This window comes from Sapajus apella, unplaced genomic scaffold (assembly GCF_009761245.1).
Source record: "Sapajus apella isolate SASKATOON/1434 unplaced genomic scaffold, GSC_monkey_1.0 scaffold70, whole genome shotgun sequence".
Classification (NCBI taxonomy): Eukaryota; Metazoa; Chordata; class Mammalia; order Primates; family Cebidae; genus Sapajus; species Sapajus apella.
Window position 1 is genome coordinate 7,646,879 of NW_022437010.1, and position 22,907 is coordinate 7,669,785.

At 53.3% G+C, this 22,907-nt stretch overlaps 1 protein-coding gene and 1 long non-coding RNA gene across 2 annotated transcripts in view; both read left to right on the forward strand.

The window, feature by feature from the left end:
* The first annotated feature begins 1,822 nt into the window (after positions 1–1,822).
* PXDC1 (PX domain containing 1) overlaps positions 1,823–22,907 on the forward strand; it is a 30,289-nt gene continuing 9,204 nt past the window's right edge. The window contains exons 1-3 of the mRNA XM_032250059.1: positions 1,823–2,212; positions 16,172–16,263; positions 17,102–17,219. Of these exons, the coding sequence (XP_032105950.1) occupies positions 1,957–2,212; positions 16,172–16,263; positions 17,102–17,219 (466 nt within the window). The 5' untranslated portion in view covers positions 1,823–1,956. The remainder of the gene's footprint in view (positions 2,213–16,171; positions 16,264–17,101; positions 17,220–22,907) is intronic.
* LOC116531338 lies at positions 9,217–14,023 on the forward strand. The gene is made up of 2 exons (XR_004260378.1): positions 9,217–13,252; positions 13,362–14,023. It is a non-coding gene; the product is annotated as an uncharacterized LOC116531338 (long non-coding RNA).

The following is a 22,907-nucleotide window of genomic DNA, read 5'->3' on the forward strand; positions in this document are numbered from 1 at the left end:
TTAGGAATGTTGGCGTGGCAGGGTCTGTTTGGAGGCCTTCAAATTTTGCCATTTATGGTAAGGTATGTTGAGGTGGATTTTAGTCCCTACCTTCTGGGCCCAGAGACCCTTCCCTTCTGAGAGTTCGCATGTTCGGGTTCCAGTCATGTCCCAGTCTTCTGCCTTCCAAGGAGAGGAATAATTGGTGCCGGGTGTTGTTAGGTGAAATCTTTTTCTGTTGTGCATGCCTAGGGATTTGTGACTTAAGAGTTTTTGGCTGTGCTATACCGGTAGGGTAACTCAACATTTTGTTATAAACAGAGTAGGCCCATTTGGGCTAGTCCCGTCGTCACAGGAGCCCTTATCCCCACCACCTAGAGTCAAGTGCTGCCGGCACACTGGCTATTTACTTCCAGTGCCCACGGCCCCGTTTCCATATACAAAATGACACAGGAAACATAAGCGTTTATTTAACGAACAAGTGTATGTAAGAACACAGACAAAGGAAAAGTCTCTCCTGGCGCTCTCCATCTTGACCTGTTCACCGCCCCAGACCAGGTGAAGAACTGTGAAGCTAGGCTATCTGCAAGTCACTGGCGCAGTCATAACGAAAGCTGGTCATGGTGGTGGGGGACATCTGGGTTGGGAGTGACTCGAGGCAGGCCACCTGCCTTTGGGCCTCCAACATTTCGGTGCTGCGCTGGGCTTTCCAGGCTTTTCAGAGCGCCGCGGGGGCGGGGGCGGGGGTGGGGGGGGTGAGGGGCTCGCCCCGGCTCTCCCACCCCTGCCTACACGCTGTGAGGTCACTCGAGTCATTTCTGGAGCTGACTTGTAATTCTCAAGCGCCATTAATTCTCTTCCCAGTAGGAACGGCCTCAGTAACGCGCCGCTGAGTCCGTTTTCAATGCCAGCCGTTTCCTCAGGTCCACTCCCGAGGCCCCTCAAGCGCACCCACGGCGTCCGGCTCCCCAGGGCGCTCTTTCTCAGGAAACCTTCTTTTCGCCACTGTTTTCTCCTCTCTTCCCACTTCTCCGAGGGCTGCCCAGCGAGCCGTCTGTCCGGCCGCGGCCCCGGCCTTGGCGCGGCTAAGGCACGAGCGGAATGCGCGGGAGGACGCGAGGCAGGGACGCGGGGCAAGGAGGGGACGCGGGGCACCGAAGGCAGCCGTAGCCTGGGCCCTCCTCGGGGCGGGTGGGGGCGGCGGTCGGCCCGGCCCGCGCCCCCCGCCCCGAAATTCGCGGCCCCGCCTCCGGACCCCCGGCAGTTGCCATCCCCTCGCGGGCCGGGTGGGGCGCGCAGCTCCCAGCCCTGGGAGGTCCCGAAGATCGCGAAACGGAAAGAGAAAAAAGTCTGCGCCGAGCGCTTGGCGAGCAGGGCCCGCCCCGCCTCCCTTCCCGGCTGGTCCAGTCACGGACCTGCGGCTCCCGGGCTGCGAGGGAGGAGGCGCGGGGGGCGCTAAGCGCGAGGCGGGGGCGAGCGCTGGGGGCTCGGGCCCGCTCCCGGCTCCGGGGGTTCCCGCGGCCGCAGCAGCGAGGGCTCTGCGGAGGCGGCGGGGGCGCGGCCGGCCAGACCTCTTCCCTTCCAGGGCTGCCCGCGGCGCCCGTTTCCCGGGAGGCGGGCGGGAGGCGGACGCGGCCGGGCCTCGACGTCGACGACCGCGCCGCCCGCGATGGGAAGCGCCTTATAAAGCCGCGCCCGGCCGGCCCGAGCCACTTGCCGCCGCGCCGCCCCGAGCGCGGGCCGCACGCACCTCCCGGAGTGCCGGGCCGACCTCGGACGACCCCGGCCCCGGACGCGCCCCGGACGACTCCGGCCCGGACTGACTCCGGACGACCCAGACCCCGGCCCCGGACACGCCCCGGACGATCCCGACCCCGGCCCGACCCGTGACTATCCCGGCCGGGGCGCGCCTGCTGCGGGCGAGCGGGCGGGCGGGCTGCGGGGCCGGGGCGCCCTTGGCGGGGGCATGCGCGCGGCATGGCCTCGGCGGTGTTTGAGGGCACGTCGCTCGTGAACATGTTCGTGCGCGGCTGCTGGGTGAACGGCATCCGCAGGCTCATCGTCAGCCGGCGCGGCGACGAGGAGGAGTTCTTCGAGATCCGCACAGAGTGGTCGGACCGCAGCGTGCTCTACCTGCACCGCAGCCTCGCCGACCTGGGCCGCCTCTGGCAGCGCCTGCGCGACGCCTTCCCCGAGGACCGGCCCGAGCTGGCGCGGGGGCCGCTGCGGCAAGGTGTGGGGCCGGGGACGCGGGGCCGGGGGCGCGGGGCCGAGGCCGCCTGGAAGTGCACGGAGGAGGCGGGGAAGAGACTTCACCCGAGATTGCGACTTTTCCCTCCTGCCCGCAGACTAGGGGTGCCTGGGCGGCGGGCAGGAGGACGGGGGCCTGCTGAGCCTGGTGGCGCTCCCGGCGGAGGAGCGAAATGGGTCGGGAAAGGGTCGAGACCGGCAGGGCGGGCGGCGGACGGTCCGGAGGACTAGTCACTTCCGAGGAGGGCGGGGGCGCCCGGTGCTGAGCGGCTCCCAGGGTCGGCCGGGCCCCAGCCCCCTGCTGGGTACCTCAGAAGGGCAGGCCGGCGGCGGGCGCTCTGGGAAAGCGTCTGGGAGCAGTTAACTGCGGGGTTCGATGCCAGGAGTCAAGTCGGGTCTAGCAGCCACCCCCAAGTTCTCCCCGCGGAGGGCGCGCCCCCGCTCTTTGAGTGCGAGGGTGCCACGCAGCCCTTCCGTCCCTCTTCGGAGGGGCCGCCCTGCCAGCGGCTTCCGCAGACAACCGGGGTCCCCCCACCCCACCCCAGGAGACTAGTCCCACTCTCATTTGATCAGCAGCGCCGCTTCCTCCCCGACCTTGTGACCGTCCTGGCCCTCGGGAATTGTTTTCAGAAACCGTGGTGGCTTCCCTTTTCCTACGGCTCTGTCCGAACTTCCTTTTGGAGGCCGAGCTGAGAGGGGGCTCGAGGGAGGGAGGACGCAAGAGAGAGGTGCTGGAGTTGAGACGGGAGGAATTGCGGGGTGCAGGGGGGAGACTGGGGAGAGGAGCTACCTGTGAGGGCCAGGACGGGAGAAGGGGTGGGAAGACGAGAGGACTTCCAAGCCGGGCCTCCCCGCACTCCCCAGTGTGTGACCACCTGTAGCTCAGATCATTGGGACAGTGACCCAATAGCGTTCCTTTTCGCAGTCCTCCTGTAAGCAGAGACCCCCTCCCCCAGAAGCTTGGGGCCAAGTTACTAAAGCAGAGGGTGGCCGGTGCAAGTCTCCCCAGCCTCCTGTCTGGCTGCGGTCTTGAGATAGCCTTGGCTTTCCCCTGGCGATGGCCCCCACCCCAGTGTGTGAATTGCGTGGATAATTAGCTGGGTTCTCATGACGCATCCTTTGGAAGGGCTCCCACAGCCAGCCATTTGGGGCCCTGAGTGAGAAGGCCCGCCTCTCAGGCCTCCCTCTGCTCCCCAGAGCCTCACATTTATAGCTGTTCTCCAGACAGTTGGGGTTATTTCAAGCATCGAAGCAGTTTTCCTTGGATTTGCTGTTTGTTATGATATTTTAAATTTTACAAATGAATGCCCAAATCAGGAAAGCATCGTGAAGGAACAGCGGTTCATTCAACGACCTTTCCTGGAACGAGGCTTAAACACATGGAATCCCTGAGCCTGGCTGTGGTCAGGCGTCCTAGCTCTGTGACCCCAGGCAGGCTGGTTGCAGCAGGCTCCTCGTGGGGCTCCTCCCCTGTTAACTTTGTACCTGTGGCTTCTGACGTTTGTGAGAACTGAAAGGCACGGCGGAGGGTCTGACAAGAGCAGGTCTTTCATAAATGCCAGTTGTCACTGTCACCACCCACATCAGCTGCTTCTGGCTGGGGTTGGGCCAGACAGTGGAAAGAGGGTGTGGTTTTAGTCGCCTCCACGCAGGTGGAAATGCCTGACCTGGAGCAGCAGGGAGGGCATGTGTGGAACTAGACTTGCCCTGCACACGTCCTGGCTCCACCTCGTTTGCGCTCATGTGGATTGTGAATTGTGCTGGGTCCCTTACGTGGTCACCAGGTGTGTGGACATGCAAGAATGTCTCCAAAGAGTGAAGAAAGGTTGAAGACGTGCATGGTTACCACCATGGAGAAAAGACTCGGAAGGGATATGAGAGCTACCTCCAAGTACCTCAAGGGGAACTCGAATCAGAAATAGGGGTCAGAGGATGGTGGCAGGGTTGGTGGGTGGTGTGAGGCCCAGCGGCTGGGTATAAAGGATTTTTTTGGGGAGTGGGGAGGGGAACGGAGTTTCTCTCTATTGTCCAGGCTGGAGTGCAGTGGTGCCATCTTGGCCCATTGCAACCTCCTCCTCCTGGGTTCAAGTGATTCTCCTCACTCAGCCTCCAGAGTAGCTGGGACTACAGGCTCGTGCCACCATGCCTGGCTAATTTTTTGTATTTTTAGTAGAGACAGGGTTTCATCATGTTAGCCAGGATGGCCTTGATCTCCTGACCTCGTGATCCGCCCGTGTCGGCCTCCCAAGAAAAGAACTTTCTAACACTCACCATGGAACTGTTGAAGCTGCTGCCTCTGTTGAGTCCTGGTGGTGGAGACTCCTGCGAGGGCCAGTCTGGCACCCGCTGGAGGGAGTGAAGAAGGAAGCCTGGGGGCAGAGAGGGAACCATAAGTCCTGCCTCCATTCTAGTCCTTGGTTTTCCTTGGGGCAGTTAGCTGGCCCAGCACCACGTGGGTTTTGTTGTGCAGCGCCAGGGAAGTCCTTTCCTTTTCTTTGATCCTTTTAAGTCCAGGGAAATTATTTGCCAAGTAAAATATATCCCAGTAATGTAAAAGCAGATTGCCCCTTATTTCCATGCAGATTTATTATTTGCATAAAAAGATTGTCTGGATATACGAACTATAAACACAAAAAGCAGCCAGATGTGTGTGCCCTGCTGTGCTGTATTGACAATGCCAGCTTTTCTCTGCATAATTCCCTATCAGATTCCCCAGTTTACAAGTATTGAACTGTTTCTGGGCTGGGTTAGATTTGCGTCCTCTAGTTCCATTTAAGAGCTTTGTGAGGAAATCTGAGTTTCTGAGCTTCTGCTGGCTCTTGGAAGTGTCTGCACACCCTTGGAGGGTGTGGGAACTTTGGCCCCATTTGCAGTTTTGAATCTGCTAGCAATTAAAGGGGTGCTGAGCCCTTTTCTTGGTCCCTTGAGTATTGCAGTGGGAAAGAAAGTGCGTTTCTCTCTCTGCACACACACTGGAGTGGTGCTTGGAGGCCATCCTTGGGCCTTGTATGTTTCACATCTGCTGGGATACCTCAGCCCTTGCCTGGGGTGGAGGCACAGTGCTCACTAGCGCACCCTGCTGGCCTTCTGTTTGTGTGAGGTTGGACCAGGCTGTCCTCAGGACTTGCTCAGCTTCTGTTCTCTGGCCCCTTACCTCACACTCTCGTTCTCCCATCTGACCTTCTCCATCTGGATAGGATACGCCCCATCTCCCTTTCTTGTCTCCCAGCTGTAGGGCAGGGAGCTGGCTGTTTCCTGGGGATATTATCGCTGGGTTACCAAGGTGTTCCATTCTTTTTTTTTTTTTTTTTTTTTTGAGACGGAGTTTCGCTCTTGTTACCCAGGCTGGAGTGCAATGGCGCGATCTCGGCTCACCGCAACCTCCGCCTCCTGGGTTCAGGCAATTCTCCTGCCTCAGCCTCCTGAGTAGCTGGGATTACAGGCACACGCCACCATGCCCAGCTGACTTTTTGTATTTTTAGTAGAGACGGGGTTTCACCATGTTGACCAGGATGGTCTTGATCTCTTGACCTCGTGATCCACCCGCCTCGGCCTCCCAAAGTGCTGGGATTACAGGCGTGAGCCACCGTGCCCGGCGGTGTTCCATTCTTATGTTTTCCAAACTCAACACCAGTGGGCCCAAGTCTTTCATTTAAATTCCCTCTGTGCGATACATAACATGGTTCAGGGTTACCCTTTATTTACATCTGTCACATGTAGGAAGGTTTAGGCTTTAAAACATTAACATGCTGGATTTCCTTATTGGCAGTTTGAGGCTCCTAGACGGTTTTGGTCATTGTTTTCATAGTTTCAGGCTTTGTCATGTCTGAGCCAACCAGCTCACCCCTGCAGCAACAAATTGTATTCCCGAGTAGTCAGGTGATCTTTGATTCTTAGCAGCTGTACAGTCCACATTTTCGTTTTACATTCATTCATTCCATCAAATGTCTACACAGTGCCTACCACGTGTCTAGGTGAGGGTGGCACAGCAGTGAACAAGAGACCAAGAACATCCCTGCCCTCGTGATTCTTATATTCTGGTTGGGAGAAATCCAATAATAAACAAGATAAACAAGTAACAAAATATAAGAGATACTGATAATGTTCAAAAGAAAAAAGTAAGCAAAGAAAGGAGCTGTGACTTGCAGGAGCAGGGAAGAGGTTTTGTGTTTAGATGGAGAGATCAGGGACAAGTGACCTTTGAATAGAGACCTGAAGGAAAGTGGGGAACAAGCCAGTGGATACCTGGGGAAGAGGATTCTGGGCAGTGGGAAGAGCAGTGCAAAGGCCCTGAGGCTGGCATGTGCCTGGTGGGGTTGGGGAGTGAGGAGGTACAATGGCTGGTGTGGAGAGTGTTGGTCAGGAAGGGAGGGAGAGGGGCATGTTGTGGTCACATTTGGGCTCTTTGATTCAGAGAGGGCTCTGAGCAGAGAAGTGATGTGGCCTGACTCAAACTTGGGCTGCTCTCCTGAGAAAGACCAACGAGGGCAGGTGCTGGGGCCTGGTGCAGCAGAGCAGGTGGGAGAAGCGGGCAAATGCTGATTTGCATCGAGGGAGAGCCACAGGGGCCCTGCAGTGCCAGACGTGAAATGCAGAGGAGTGTGCGGATGACCCCAGCGTTTTCAGCCTGAGGTGCAGGACTGGCAGGATTGCCATGAAGGAGTCTACGGGAGGAGCTGGCATGAGGCAAAAGGTGGCTTGGGAGGCGGGATTTTAGCCTTTTTTCTTAGTAAGGCCCGTGATCATGAGCCCGTGTGGTGCTAATGTACCTGCCCGTGCTCACCGTCATCACCAAGGACATTCATCTACCCGCATGCTAGGAGACTCTCAGACTTGAGAGCTGAGTGCCAGGGAACTAGCATCCGGGACATTACCAGAAAAGGGATGGATACAGGTGTGACCACCTGAGTCCCACTGCCGTGACAGCTCTAGGAAGATGTGTGTTTCAATCCATGGCCTGAACCTGCTCATGCTGTTCTCAGGTGGACAATGACAGGGGAAAGCTCTGTGTTACCCCGAAACACAAGGGAGACGCCCACCTGAGGGGCCAGCTGCAAAGCCGGGGAGTTGACTTTCTTAGGGACAGTGGCTAAAAAATGATCATGGGCCACACCAGTCCCGGGCAGCAGAGCAGGGGCACAGAGGCACCATCTCTGGCCCAGCCGGTGGGCCCTTGCAAGTGGGGTGCTGGGTGAGCCTGCCCTTTGCCTCCAGCCACAGCCCTGCCCCCATGCAGAACCTCACCTGTGTCTTCGGCCCCACCCAGCAGGGGTAGTTTCACTTTTCAGGGGACTTGGATCTTCTTTTCTGACTCACAGACATATTTTTGACTCTCTTGACCTGGCCAAGTCACCATGTACTGGGGGCGCCCTGCTGGGGCTCCTGTGGGACCACCCACCTTCACGCAGCCTCCTCTTCCTCTCTCTTCCTTCTGTCTGGCTCTTCTTTCCCAAGCCTAAAGCCTGCCTTCCACTCTGCTTCCCCTATCCTGCTGTACCTGGGATCCTCTTCCTTTTCTGTAAAGGGCCACTGGGCTGCGTTTGGTTTGCGGCCCCTGACATCCCAGATTGAGCTCCTGGACCTCAGGTGACACCTGAGCTCACCTCCCAGCTGGGACCGGACACTTCCACAGACGGACCTGCCTCCAGGGCTACTGCCTTCCACTGTGGCGGTCGGTGCTGAAAAGCCGCAGCTTCCTCACAGAGCAGCCAGGACTCGGCTCAGGAGCACCTGGATCTGAGCTCCCTGCTTGGTGGTGAGAGGAGCTGAGCGCTCAGCACGTGTGGTGACATTCTTCTCCAGACAGACGCCTCTAGCTGTGCCCCCTCTTGCCTTGCCCCACAGGGAGTGGGGACATCAGACAGACCATGCAGCTCTTTTGCCAATTTACACCTGCACGATTTCTTCCCATGTTTAAGAAACTGCTTATGTGTTAGACTCAGAGGAAAACACAAGGTGGGCAGCCGTTGGACCGGGCGCAGAGGGGGAGGGCAGAGCTTGCAGTTCAGACTTTGACGGGTGCCAGTTCTCAGTCTCACCACAAAGATCGAGGCCTGCCGGATTTCTGGGTCACCCACCTGGGACACAGCTGGGCCGTGGTGGGAGGGGTCAGCCCGTGGCTCAGCCACCTGGGACACAGCTCAGTTACAGTGAGAAGGGTCAGGTTCAGGGATCCCCCTACCTGGGTACACAGCCAGGCCTTCCTAGGAGGGGTCAGGCTCAGACTGAAAGCACTGGCTTTGGACCCAGACAGGTAGGGTTGGATGCTGGCTTTGCCACCTACATGTCACTCCAGGCAAGTGGCTCAGTTCCTCAAGCCTCGGGTGCGTTGCTGATGCTATAGCAGTAATAACATCTGCACACAGGGCGGTTGCGAGCATCGAAAGCAGTGGTATCCGCAGAGGGCCCAGCACCAGGCTGGACGCGTGCAGGCTGCTGGCTTTGGGACCGTCTGCCCTTTGCCCTGGCATGTGCTGCATTCCCTTGATGACAGTGGTCTGCGGGAGAGTGTTGGCTGGCTCTTGGCAGGACGGCTCACTCATGGGCCTACCTCCCCCCATCCTCCCTGAGAGAATACCCCTGCCCTGGCTAAAGAGACAGAGTCCACAGAGGGGGTCATCACCGACTTCAGTGGGATCCCTAGGACTGGGCCTGTGGCCTTGCTGGTCCAGAAACTAGAATTGGTGCTGGGTGTGGGCCAGACTTGGATTACCATAAAATCCCGGGGCCAGGGTACCTGTGACCCTAAGAAAGAATTGTTGGATGTGGTGACTCACGCCGGTAATCCCAGCACTTTGGGAGGCCGAGGCAGGCGGATCACTTGAGGTGAGGAATTCGAGACCAGCCAGGCCAACATGGTGAAACCCCATCTCAACTAAAAATACAAAAGTTAGCTGGGTGTAGTAGCACACGCCTGTAGTCCCAGCTACTCGGGAGGCTGAGGCTGGAGAATTGCTTGAACCCTGGAGGTGGAGGTTGCAGTGAGCTGAGATTGTGCCACTGCACTCCAGCCTGGGTGACAAGAGCGAGACTTTGTCTCTAAATAAAATAAATAAAAATAAATAAGGATTGCCAAGTGCACAGAGTTCTCCATGGGAAGCTGTCACCTCCTTTCACAGGGTTTGTGAGACCCTGCTTGTATTTACTGGTCTCAGCCTTCCCCACTCCTGCCCTCCACATTCCCCATCGCACTCCCCTTTTCCCCAACCCCTTTCACCCTTATATCTGTTCACCCTTCAGGCTGCCTCCTGCCCCGGAGTGGGGGGATCCCCTGCTGTACCTCCTCTTAGCATCCGGATTTGCCAGGTGGGGGACACTTTGTGGTCCGCGTTTGCCTCCTGCTGGCCCTCCTGGCTAGCATGAAGGTGCCGGGAGGCCGGGATCTCGTCATCTTGTTGGCCGTGGTATCCCCAGCCTGGTGGAGGAGGAGCTGTGGTGCTTTGGGTAGAGGGAGCCAAGTGCTTCCTTCCCGCCTGGGTGGGCCGCTCCGCCAGGTACCTGTGTTGCTGCAAGCCCGACTGGCTAAGTGGATGGCTGTTGGAAAATGTTGAGTGTAAAATTTAGCCAGGGGATTTGACTTTTAGTGGGGAGAAAAATGAAAAGGCCTAGAGAAGGCAGGATTATGGGAAGAGCGCAGCTCAGTAAGGTTAAGTCAAACACGTCTTTTCCACTCACTCCAGGAGCCTCGTTCCAGGTGCAGGAGGCAGTAGCTGCTGCAGAGGAAGAAAGGGAGGCTTCCCTCAGGCCCCGGCTTGGGTCCTCCGGGCATTCTCTGTTTCCTCCACCCCTTCCATCTCTTCCTCCTGCGTTCTCAGCTCAGCTCTTCACTCCTGAAAAGCTGTAGGGTGGGGGGTGGGGCTGGCTGTGGACCAGCTGCTGGGCACCCCTGGTGCATTGCAGGGTGGAGGTGTGGGGGGAAGCCTTCTGTCCTGGCGCAGGTGGAAGTGCGGAAGTGCGTGAGTCTCAGAGCAAAGAGCAGCCCCAGGTTCCCGGGGAGTTAGAACTTCCTTGGGATGCTTAGTTATCCATCGAATCACCAGCTAGTGAGTTCTTAACTGGCTGCTTCTAAGTATTGACTGCCTGTTTAGAAAACAGGTACTTAGGAAGTTTTAAAGGTTTTCCCGAAACATTTTAGATATTTATTTTCCAAAATGTGTATTATACTCCACCTTTAGAGAGTGTCTGCCTCCTATGCAGACACGAGATGAGGCTCCATCCCCCCTTCACTTCTGCGTCTGTGTAGTGTGCTGATGGGCACGTTTGTTAAATGGAAAGGACACAATGGAAATGTAATTTATGATTTAGTCTGAAAGTTCACTTCGAAGAGCGTTTCCCCGGGGCTGTCTGTTGTGTGCATGTAGGAAAGCGTCCTCAGAGCACTCAGAGAGGCCTGTTTTTGGGTAGTGGACGGTCCTTCATGCGTGACCTCCCAGCGCACCCGAGCAGCATCCCTCTTGGGGTTTCAGAATTGTGGGAGCAGGACGCCCTCCCACTAGTCAGATGGCCAAGGGCCTCCCTGAGGAAGCTGGGCCAGTTACCACAAGTGTGGAGCCCAAAGCCTCAACACTTCCCAAAAAAGTGCGACTCTGGACCCGGGTTTCTGAGACTCAGAAGCCGCGTTTGTTTATGTTGGCTCTCACTGTCAGATCCTTGTGCTGACTCCAGCGCGTTCAGTTGTGTCTCCAAGAACAAATCAGGTGCTTGTGTTTGCAGAAAGCAGCGAATCCCAAACTGACAGATACCATGCTGTGTTTTCAACTTCCCAGGCCAAACTCCTTTAGAAAGAAAAGTCCCACCGCTGCCTCCTGCTGATACTCAGCCCCCAAGTGCGTGTCCAGCTGACCCACTGGTGTTTATGTACTGTCGTGTTACCAGTTTTTTGGTTTCAAATTCTTAACTCTTTGGCTACATCTGGATGAAATTCTCATGTCACAAATTGTGTAGGATGACATTTTAAAAGTTGAGGTCATATTAGTGATTATACTTTATCAGAAATTAGAACAGTTTCCGGGGCTGTGAGCTCTGAGCTTAAGACGTCCCTAAGCGTGCGTTGCAGTGAACGCCTTCCTGCGTTTTCTGCGGAGCGTGCGCGCCTCCTTCTGGCCAGTCCTGAAAGCTGACTCAAGCTGCTCTGCTTCCGTTTGACGGTTCTCTTAAGAGAATAGGCAGCCCTCTTACCTGCCTGCGGTATTTATCTGTGTGATCTCAGACAGTAAAACTAACTCGGACAAGAGCCCCACAGAATTGTTATACCATTAACAATATTTGGAATATAAAAGCAAAAGTTTTAGATGATCTTAATTGTATTTAAGTGCAGTTTTGAAAACAAGTTTTCAAATCGTTGCTTATGATAAACAGGTGACATTTGGAAAAGTTCCACTAGCCATCGGAAGCCGAAGCACTTGAGTTACGAAGGAAGAGTACACCAGGTAGGATAGAAAGAAACACAAATGCGCACAATAGTTTGCTCTGGGGGAAGCAGTATTTCTTAAACTCATAGTTCTTCTCATCTGTCCCTGGAAAATAAAGCAGTGTCTTAAATGTGGATTCTGCTCAGAACCTTTTCTTTATAAATTTGAGTAGTTGTCATTTGGTGTGGTGGCAGCAGGCATTTGAGGTTTTCAGCTGTGGAACAGAGAGTAAAACCATCCAAAATTGCAAAATGAAGACTTCTTTCATTTCTGCGCTGTGATCCCAGTGGACAGCTACACAGTTTTTTTTAAAAAGCATTTTCCTTCCACATGAAATACACTCATCCGTTTGGTGTATTTAAAACATTTTAAAAACAATCGAAGGGGGGAGTAGGGAGATGTGAACTTTGGCGTTTTAAGAAGGCCAGGCTGTCTGTAGCCTCTTATCGGGGCCACATCTTGATTGGGGGTGGGGGGGAGGTCTTTGCTGCTCAGGGCAGCACCCGACCACATTCTGGTGGGTGTGCTCCGGAGCTCCTCTCGCAGCAGCTGGAGCAGCCGCCGCCCCACTGTGCTGCCGTCAATCATGTGGGTTTCAGTAAGTTTAGCAGAATTCATCACTTCATGAATCAGCTGCGGCCCCTCCTGGCGAAGGGACCAGCACTTGTTGTCTTTCAGGTGGACTGTCTCCATGGAGAAGGGACTGCAGTGTCCTGAGAAAGCTGATCCAGATGACAGTTTGTCACCACGAGCAGCTGGAACAGGGAATTCTTTAATGGAAGTGGCCCTAACTAAAAAGCCTAGGGCTTAAAGAGTAAGCACTGGTCGTTTCTGTGCTTGCAGGGAGGGATTCCAGCTCCTCACTTTCCCCATTTAAATTTTCCCAGGCCGCTTTTGTTTGGTTGGTAAGCGTGTTTACATTCTCAAGGAGCACAATTTGGCCTCCATCCAGAAACATAAAAACAGGTGAAAGGAAGCAATGTGGTTCTGCACATTTCTGCAAATAAAGTCAAACCAGCGTGGCTCAGCAGTTTTACTGCCGCTTGGCCCTGGAGACTCTTCTTTGAGGCTGGTGACCTAAGAGCCTGCTGCTGGTCATTTCTGCCTGGGATCAGGCAGAGAGAGGGTAATGACGAGAAGACTGAGGCTGGGGTGCTGCCCCAGGGCAGCTGGAACCCACACAGGAGAGTAACTAACACCTGTCTACTTGTGCCTCGTGTGATGCAAGTTTATTCTGCCAGCAAACAGCCAGCGACCATTGCATCCCTTGCGTGGTCCGGGCACTGTGCTGGTTGCTGGTCACTGGGAGATGAGCCTATGGCGCCTCCTGCCCTATGGCTCCCACTAGTCCCTGGGGAGACCCGCAGGTGAAGCACAGTCATCGTAGAGGGGCAAGAGGCTGTAGAGGGCGGGATGGGCTTTCTGGGCCCACAGGGAGGACCCAGTCCCATCGTCACAGAGCAGGTGGCTTTTGCCCGAGTGGATTTGCCCCATCGTGAGCCTGGAGGTGAGGGAGGCCGGAGGACAGCTCTCCTGGAGGCTGTTGGACAGCGAGGGCCTGTGTCTCAGGGTTGGCGTGAGGGTGGGTTTTTACAGGGCACAGAGTTGGTGAGGTAGGTGGGCTGGGGTCGGGTGGAGAAGGGTCTGCACGCTCAACTAAAATACTAACGTGTCTCAGGGTTGGCGTGAGGGTGGGTTTTTACAGGGCACAGAGTTGGTGAGGTAGGTGGGCTGGGGTCGGGTGGAGAAGGGTCTGCACGCTCAACTAAAATACTAACAGGGTTTCCAGGGGCCCGAGCAGGTACACTTGCCATTCTGTAATTTAGTCTGGAAGATGAGTCACAAAGAAGATAGTGTAAGCAGATAAAATACAGGATCCAAAGTTAGGTCTGAATGTCAAATAAGCAGCAAATATGTTTTTAGTGTGAGTCTGTCCCTGCTTTTGCATTATTCGTTGTTTATCTGAAATTCACATTTAGTTAGGCATGCCGTGTTTTATTTGCTAAATTTGGTCATACTAAAAGGAGACCAGTGAACCACAGAATGTATTTATCTCCCTAGTGTTACCCTTGGAGGTTAGCAAGCCAACCAAGAGGTGCACATGAATCAAATCAAACATGTAGCCAAAGAGATGTCAGCCAAGCAAAGATAAAAGTGTTATGAAACCCTGTGATACTTACAAACTGTTAGATCGCGCTTTCTGTCCTATGAAATGAGTATACATGTGCTGGATGCATTGACTATGCAAGAAGCTGATCTTGTAAACTGAATACAACTACTGTGTCATCATTTGATCAACTTAAAACTAGTATTCTAGCTGTAAGAAAAGTTGAAATAGAACAGTAGTTTTGCGTGTCTTCAAATAAAGAAGTGCTTTGTGGGAATGAGTTATATAATTGTCTTTTCTTTAAAAACAATTTTTTCGGAATTTTGAATTGGCTCCGTTTTCCTTGGTAGACTTCCCTGTAGCAAGCAGAGGATCAAAGCATTTTGGTTGAAAGAGCGGCGCATATATACATCTTGTAGTATATAAATATTTGAAATTCTGTGTAGATTGCAGTATATAAATATTAGAAATTCTATGCAAGGAGTTCAGGGCTTGGGGAAGAGACATCCAGAGAGTCGGTTACTTTTGTTGTTTTCTGTTTTTCTTCCTTCTGCCCCCTGCTCGCCTCAGCATGTGGGGAGGTGGGGTGAGGTTGGGGAAGATGGCAGAGGGTGGTCCAGTCCCTTCCTCTGGTGACGGCCAGGGAATTGTGTTTAGGTGTAGGCACAGACCACATGGACGGAGGCCCCAAGGTTTACTAGTGGGTGACTCGCAGACAACAGAGCCTGCCCCGCTTGGACACTTATACCCTGCACAGCTGGCCGCTTGGGCCCGGGTGGCTGAGGTCAGTGGAGGGGGCAGGTCAGACACTGCCAGGCAGGGATGCCTGCTAGGATACCAGCTGAGCCAGGCCAAGGGGCAACTGGCACGTGATTGAGGAAGTGGGGAGAAGGTTCCTGGCCTCCACTGACTCCTGTGGACCCCAGTTATGAGGATGTCCCTGTGATAGCCCATGCTTTCAGGAGTGCCTCTATCTATGTCTAGGGAGCCGTGGCGGGAGTTTCCATGGGCTCTGTGCTCTGGAGCCTCTTAACTTTAGTCAGGAAGTATGAGAACTTATTTTTTTTATTTTTTATTATTTATTTATTTTTTGAGTTGGAGCCTCACTCTGTCGCCCAGGCTGTAGTGCAGTGGCGTCATCTCGGCTCATTGCAACCTCCACCTCCCGGGTTCAAGTGATTCTCCTGCCTTAGCCTCCAGAGTAGCTGGGACTGCAGGTGTGTGCTACCATGCCTAGCTAATCATTTTTTTTTTTTCTTTTTTTTGCATTTTTAGTAGCGACAGGGTTTCACCATGTTAGCCAGGATGGTCTCGATCTCCTGACCTTGTGGTCCACCTGCCTCGGCCTTCCAAAGTGCTGGGATTACAGGCGTGAGCCACCACACCCAGCAGAAATTATTTTTATCTCTTTTTATAAACCTATTCAATGAATTGCTTGAAAACTGAACAGACTTTTACCCTGTAAAACAAAATCAGACCAGAACTTCTGAAAACCTTAGCCTCTGTGACTGGAAATACTAGGTTGGTGCAGAATTAAAGGCAGTCATCACGGTTTTTGCCATTAATAGTTCTAGAACTTAAGGCTTTGTGGTTTCGTCGCCGCTCACAGGCACGTTTGCATCAGCCTTAGTCACATCAGTGTGGGGGAGAGGCCAATATCCTTGGGAACCTACTTCCCCATCCCTGCGAAGCTGAGGGATAGCAGCTGTGATGGGAAGACTTCTGCTCTGTCTGTATTTCTCATGAGGAGCTAGAAAAGCACCCGAGTCTTCATGCCTTGAGTTGTGGTGTTTTAAAAATAAAATACTGTAAGAGCCACTCAAGCATGTGGTTGACCGTAAGAAGCACGGAAGCTCAGATTCCTGGAAAGTGGCATGAGTCATGTCCACTTTCTCCAGGCAGACATCTGACTTCTTTTCCTTCTGAACATGGCATGTAAATGACTGGTCTAAACAGGGGCTCCATTTCCAGGGGTCTGTGATCTGAGCAGCCGTGGCCAGCAGAGCGAGTCCTTCCCTGTGTCATTGGGGGTGGGCTGGTCCTGGGCCAGCACCCCGGCTGTGGCCACCATGCTCATGGGACCTGAGCCGCCCTGGGCTGAGCTCTGGCCGTGACCAGGGTGATTATGGAATCTGCCAGGCTGCCCCACTTGGAGGGATCTTACGCCTCTCATCCCACTTTGAGATTGACAGCACCAACTCCATCACAGACTTATCGTTCATTGGGTATCTGAAACGTCGAATGAAGCTTAGAGCAGGCCTTCCAGGATGGGGCTGTAGCTGCGTGAGGCTGAGCAAATGTTCCCGACGTCTCATTCATTACAGAGGGCCATGCTGGCCGTTCGTGGGCGCCTGTTGTGGATTGAATTGGGAGCGCATTTCCTGATGTGCTTTTCTGACTTTGGGCATTTCTGTCTCAATTCTAGGACTGGTTGCCATAAAGGAGGCCCATGACATAGAGACTAGGCTCAATGAGGTGGAGAAGCTGCTGAAGATGATCATAAGCATGCCCTGTAAAGTGAGTGTGGTCCGGCCCCGGGCTGGGCGGGGATGTGGGAGGCCTGGCACCTCCCACTATGAAAGGCGTCCGTCTCCCAGAGAGTTGACTCACTCTGGCTCATTTGCCAGTTTGTTCCCCCGCTAGAAGTACCGGGTGATAGGGATGAGGGTGAAGGCGTGCAGGTGTAATCAGGGAAAGAAGGCTTTTGTGGGCTCCAGTGGCCCTGGTGCTTCCTCCCTGGGAACAGAGTGGAAGTGAGGGATACAAGGAGACGTGAGCAGGAAGGGCATGGGGCCCCTCAGCTGCGGAGGGCTTTGCTTTCTGCCTTGGCTCAGAATCCACTGTCTTGCGAGGGGGGTTTTAGAACAGACATGTAGAAGCCATGCGGAACGCTGGCGTCAGCACAGTGGGGCACATTGCGTAGATTTGATGGATTTCCACGTCAGCCTGTGGCCTTCGGCGTGAGTGGTGGTTAAGAACCTGGACTTGAGCGCCAGGCAGTCCGCCTTCACTCCTGGCAGCTTCCATTTCTTCCTGGCAAATGGGGAGAGTGGACACGGCCTACAGTTATTATAGAGGGAGGGAGGCGTGAGTGAAACTGCATCGATCGGAGCTGTGATTCCCTCCACTGCCCACGTCGCTGAGGCCTTGTATTCCTGCCGCCTGAGCTATGAACACATGAGGGCTGGGCAGTAAGGGCAGCCTCGCCCCTGCGGTCAGCCATGGGGCGTCCGGACATTCATGGGGCATTCGCGTCACATGGGCCACCTCTGTGGAGGAGCAGGGCCACCTCTTGATAGATAGGGCCAGTGTGTGGAGGCTGTTCATTTTTAGTAATCCCTGTGTATCTCCCCAGTATTCTAGATCAGAAGTTGTACTCACCTTCTTTGAAAGATCTCCTCTGGATCAGGTGTTAAAAAATGATAATGTACATAAAATTCAACCCAGCTTTCAAAGTCCAGTCAAAATATCAGGTAAGAGCCACGGGGGAGGCGTGGGGTTGGCGGGGGGTACTGCTGTAGGGTCTGTGGGGACTGTGGGGGCTGAGGCTTCACAGAAACCCTCCCAGCCGGCTGGCTGTGCAGCTGGGCCACACTTTCCCAGAAAGGCAATCCGAGAGAAATGCACATTCAGGGAGAGAGGCTGTTTTCTGATTTCCCCTGAGCGCTGTGTTTCCCTCTGCGGCTCTCACTCCTGCTGTGTCCACTGGGGTTTGTTTGGCATATAGATAGAAACTCAAGAAATGGTATAACCGTGAACACATTGATGATATAGTTTGAAGCGAACTACTGGAATCCACAGTTCAGCCTGCTGAAGCGAGACAGCCCATGTCACGCGGCATTGAACTGGGTTATTACTTTTAGGGGCAGCCATAACAAAAGGGACACACAGGCTTAGGTCTCTTTAGTGTGGATGTGGGACTGTGTCTCCTGGCGCAGGAAGGAAAGAAGGGGAAGCCTGGGCTTCTTGGCCAGTCCAAGTGTGGTGACTTACTAAGATCTGGGTTACAGGTGTCATGAGAACACTAGACTTGTTTTTTGCAGCACGATTTTGGCAAAGGCTGCCGAGGAGGATTTCCTAGGGAAAAGAGCTCTGTCCTGGGAGTCTCTAGGACTGGGTTTCCCCAAGAAAGTGGCAGTTGCCTTGTGACATAAGAGGTGACAGTTGCATGCGATCTTGCCATGGCCTCCCTGGTGGACAGAGAGGGAGGGGAATCTCAGGAGACACGGCTTGGTCAAAGGAGAGCACCTCCATGACGCTGTGATCTGTAGGAAGGAGAGCAGGGACCTGTTTCTGAATGGAGGAGGAAGCAGAGAGAAGGAGGGGTGGAGGACTCAGAAGGATGTCAAGGAAGAACAGCAGATGAGGGGGATCTGAGCTCAGGGCTGACTCAGAAGGAATTGGGGAGACCAGATGACGATGGGGATGAGTGACGGATGCTGTTGGCTATGAACGTGGCCTTGCTGATTATGGGCCACAGCACAGGCGGGATTCTGAATTGTGTGCTTGGGAGAACTGGGTGGGGTGGGCAGGTTCTGGAACCTGGGTGGAAGATGGGTTTGTAGATATTAATAGGATTGTGTGTGCACAGGGTGGCGGTACACCTGACCCTGTCTGTGGCTGCTGCTTTGTTTTGCTTTTTACTTTTTTGTTTTTACTGACACATAATCATTGTACATATTTATGGGGTAAACTATGATGTTTCAGTAAATGTGTACATTGTGTAAAAATCAAATATTTAGTATGTTCCTTATCTCAAACATTCATCTTTCCTTTGTGGTGAGAACATTCATAATTCTCTCTTCTAACTATTTTGGAATACACAAGGCAGCATTGTTTGTTTTTTTTTTTCTTATTTATTTATTTATTTATTTTTAAAAGATAGGGTTTCACCGTGATGGCCAGGCTGGTCTTGAACTCCTGACCTCAGGTGATCCACCCACCTCAGCCTTCCAAAGTGCTAGGATTACAGGCAAAAGCCACTGCGCCCAGCCCCTAGTCACCCTGCTGTGCAGTAGCTTGTTCCTCCCACCGTAACTTTGTGCCCACTGACCAGCCTCTCCCTGTCCGCCGCTGGCCCCTCCTCAGCCTCTGGTAGCTGCTGTTCTACTTACTGCTTCTGTGATCTCCCCTTCTCAAGACTTCGCATATGAGTGAGGTCTTGTGACATTTGTCTTTCTGTGTCTGGCTTATTTCACTTAACATAATGCCTCCAGGCTTAGTCATGTTGCTGCAAATGACAGCATTTCATTCTTTTTAATGGCTGAATAGTATTCCATTGCACACATGTACCACATTTCCTTTATTTGTTCATTGGTTGGTGGACATTTTGGTGGTTTCCATTGTGTGTTGTTGGCACCTTTGTCAAAAATCAGTTGGCTGTAAGTGTATGGATTTATTTCTGTGTTCTGTATTGTGTTCTATTGATCTCTGTGTGTTTTTTATGCCAGTACCATGCTGTTTTGGTTACTGTAGCTCTGTCGTGTGTTTTGAAGTTGTGTAGTGTGATGCCTCCAGCTTTGCTGAAGATTGGTTTGGTTATTTGGCATCTTTTGTGGTTCCATATACATTTTAGGATTGTTTTCTCATTTTTGTTGTTGTTTTGTTTGTTTTGTTTTGAGACACAGTCAACCTCTGTTGCCCAGGCTGGAGTGTAGTGGCACAGTTACAGCTCAAGTAATCCTCCTGCCTCAGCCTCCCAAGTAGCTGGGACTGCAGGTGCACCTCTCCATGCCAGGCTAATTTTTGTATTTTTTGTAGAGGTGAGGTTTTGCCATGTTTCTCAAGCTGGTCTTAAACTCCTGAGCTCAAGTGATCCACCTGTCTTGGCCTCCCAAAGTGCTGGCATTATAGACATTAGCCACTGCGTCCAGTCTACGATTGATTTTTTTTCTGTTCCTGTGAAGAATGTCATTCATATTTTGATGGGGATGGCGTTGAATATGTAGATCACTTTGTGTGGTATGCTGCTTTTGATATCTCTATAAGATAGCTTCCTGTGTGTCCTTAGACAAGAGCAGTGAGTGCAGGAGCCCCTCCTTAGCTGGCACTGGGTCTGAAGAACCTTTATGGAGAGTGAAGATGGCTGGGTCCTTCATCCTGGCTGAGTGTCTACAGATCCTCATCTCATAGGGCTCACAGAGGGCTCTGGAGTCCTAATTGTCTGTTGCTCTGTGTTTTGCATTTTGTAGCGTGGAGCATGGGGAAGCCTCGTTCTTTAGTCTGAGCTGGGAGAGTCCTAGCACCAGTGTTTCTGTTTTGCTCTGTTTTAGGCAACGGAGAGCAAGGAGCAGCAGAGAACTCTTAGGGCCTTGCCTTGAGGGAGAGGCTGCACCGCTGCTTCAAGCCGACCCTGAGGCTCCCGAGTGAGAGTGACAGATTAGAGTGAGAGGGATAGAGTAGAACTGCCTGGAGCTGCCTTGCTGTTGGAGAAGCTCCTGAGGCTCAGTGCCCGGAACGTGCTCCAGCCCGCCCTGGCCTCCTGTTTCCATCAGTGACTTTTATGAACACATGGCCCATGTGTACCCTAAGGGGTGAGCATAGTGAGATGAAATTTAACAGGGAGAAACGTAGAGTCTCATGTTGCAATTGGGAGTATGTTCTCTTTGCCTTTTTGCAAGGGCTGAGGACAGGTTTCAGCCACTGCTGTCTGTGGCCTTCCGTGCATGATGTGGGGTGCAGTGTCCAGGTCTAGAAAGGGTCCTGACCTCCTTGTGCAAGTCAAGACTGTCCCTGGGATGCAGCAAGATGAATTATTGCATCCAGAGAAGAGTGTCTGGTGGGCAGGGGTCAGAAGAATAGGGGGAAATGTGGAAGAGCAGCTGTGAGGAAGGGATGCCAACCCTCAGATGTTGGCGGGCTGCCACGAGGAGGGGCCAGGCAGCGGCTGGCACAGGGCCTGTGGCTAGAAGTAACTGTGGATGACTTTGGCTCAGCACAGAACACGTTCTGCCTTCTGGGGCTGCCTAACGTGGAGTCTGCACTGGCCTGTGGCTGACAGTCTCATTGCAAAGGCCGGGGGCCTGGAGGTGTTACTGCAGGAGGCAGCAGGCGGTACAGCCTCTCAAAGCCTTGCAGAGCTGAGGGTCCCGAGTACTCTGGGTATCTGCCCCCTTCCTCTGCTTTGCCAGTCACCGAGTCAGATGTTCTCCCTCTGAACTCCCAGACCCCCTCTGATTTCTGCTCCCAGTCTAGCTGGACCCTCACAGTGTCTAAGGGAATTTCCTAAGCTAGAGCAGTTGTATGAGCTGGTGGCGAGGCGGTGTGCTCACCCACACCATGCCAGGTACCTCCCATCAGGGATGCTTTTTCATGAAATTACTATTGACAATGGCCCCGACATCCCTTTGAGAAAATGGCTCACACCTCAGCACATCATATTCTCCATCTTGGTCCCATATTTAATGTGTTTCTGGATCCGTGGGTCCCCAGGCTGAGGCTCGGGGTCTGCAGAGCCCCAGCATCACCTGAGACTGTCCACATGGCTTTCTCTCATGCCATCCCCTTTCTCCAGGTCATGAACCCCAGGACTGAGCCAGTCATCCCAACACTCTGACCTCTGAGGCTCAGTTGATTGTCTTAAAAGCTCACTCTCACAATCAAGCCAAGTCCTTGGCCATTCTGGCCATCAGAGCCTGGCCCATACTAGCCTTTTGATTTTGCCACCTCCACTCCAGAGTCTTGGCCTCCTGCAGTGGACCGGCCAGCCATTGCATGTACTGTGGCCCTGCAGGGTCCTTCGTGCAAACCTGCCTGTCCTCTCCTGTCCTGGTTAATTCCATCCATTCATAGCAAGAGCCACACCCACCCTCCTCCTTCGTTTCTTATGCTACTGACGTAAATGTAGGGAGGCAGTGCCATGGGAGACGGGCACTGACCCTCTGTGCACTCATCATGTAGGCTGGGGATGGGGGCCCACAGGTGCCCAGTGCCTAGGCTTTTCTGGGACAGTTTAGTTGTCAGGGGCTCCACTAGATGGCGCCCGGTGCTAGCAGTCACGGGAACTGTGTCCACATCCTGGGGCCACGGCGAGGACAGTCAGGATGGATGGACGGCAGCCCTTGGCAATGCCTCAGACCAGTGCAGCCTTCATCATTCTTTGTCCGATGCTTATCAAATGTAAGAAAGCAGGAATCTGGAGCATTCTGTCCCATGGCTGCAGCTGTGCAACGTAGAAGGAAATGCAAACCTCGGTTTTGATCTGGTAACTTGGACTCATCAGTATCAGCCACAAAATCTCAACATTCAGGCTTAAGAGGCCTGGGAATGAATCACAATTTTATTTTTCATTAATCTGGCTTCTGGCCAGTCTCAACCTTATGTTTACTATGTAGCGGTAGCCCAGCTAGCCAGATAATAAAAGGGCACTGCTTTGGGTTTTGTTCCGCTGCTGGAGCGCGTTGGAAATACAGCAGGAGAGAGGAGGTGAAAGGGAGGAAGGCTAGAGTCTGAATGCTTTCACGGCTGAGACTGTGTGTCTGCTGAAAAAAGGAATAGTTATTGAAGTGAGGGGCTGCAGCCTTTGTGGGGTGCATGAAAACGTGGCTGCATCTAAAAAACAGAAAAATTGCCATTAGGCAGACAGGCACACTGGTAATTGTTGCAAAAAAGATCCATTGATTGATAGAGGCAAAGATAGGGGGTGAAACTTTGAGGAGAAACAAGATTTGCATGGCCTCGAGGCATCCTCCCTGAATAATTACACAGGGAAAGGTGGTAGCTTCACTGTGGAGACAGCTGGCAGAAGCCTCCCCCCCCACCCCCATGTGCCACTCCAGCTCTCATGCAGCCTCGTGGTGTAGGCTTCCTGCCAAAAATGCATCACCTTGATGGAAGCACTCTGAAACTGCCAGCAAACCCAAATGGAGGGACATTTGCCAATATAGCTCAGTGCTATGTAAAAGTGTTATGGTCATGAGGGACAAGGAAGATGGCAGAACTGTCAGAGGTCATAGGAGACCAAGACAGAGGAACTCATGGCAGCAGGGGTCCTGCATTAGGACCAGCATGGAAAAGAGGAACATTGGTGGAAAAACTGTTGAAATTCGAGTGAAGGAGATCTTTTGTTTAGTTAACCATATTGTGCTAATGTCAGTTTCCATGGAAGAGCAGGGCTCTTTTCATGTGGAAAATATGAGTGTAAAAAAATAGCTTGAAAGTGA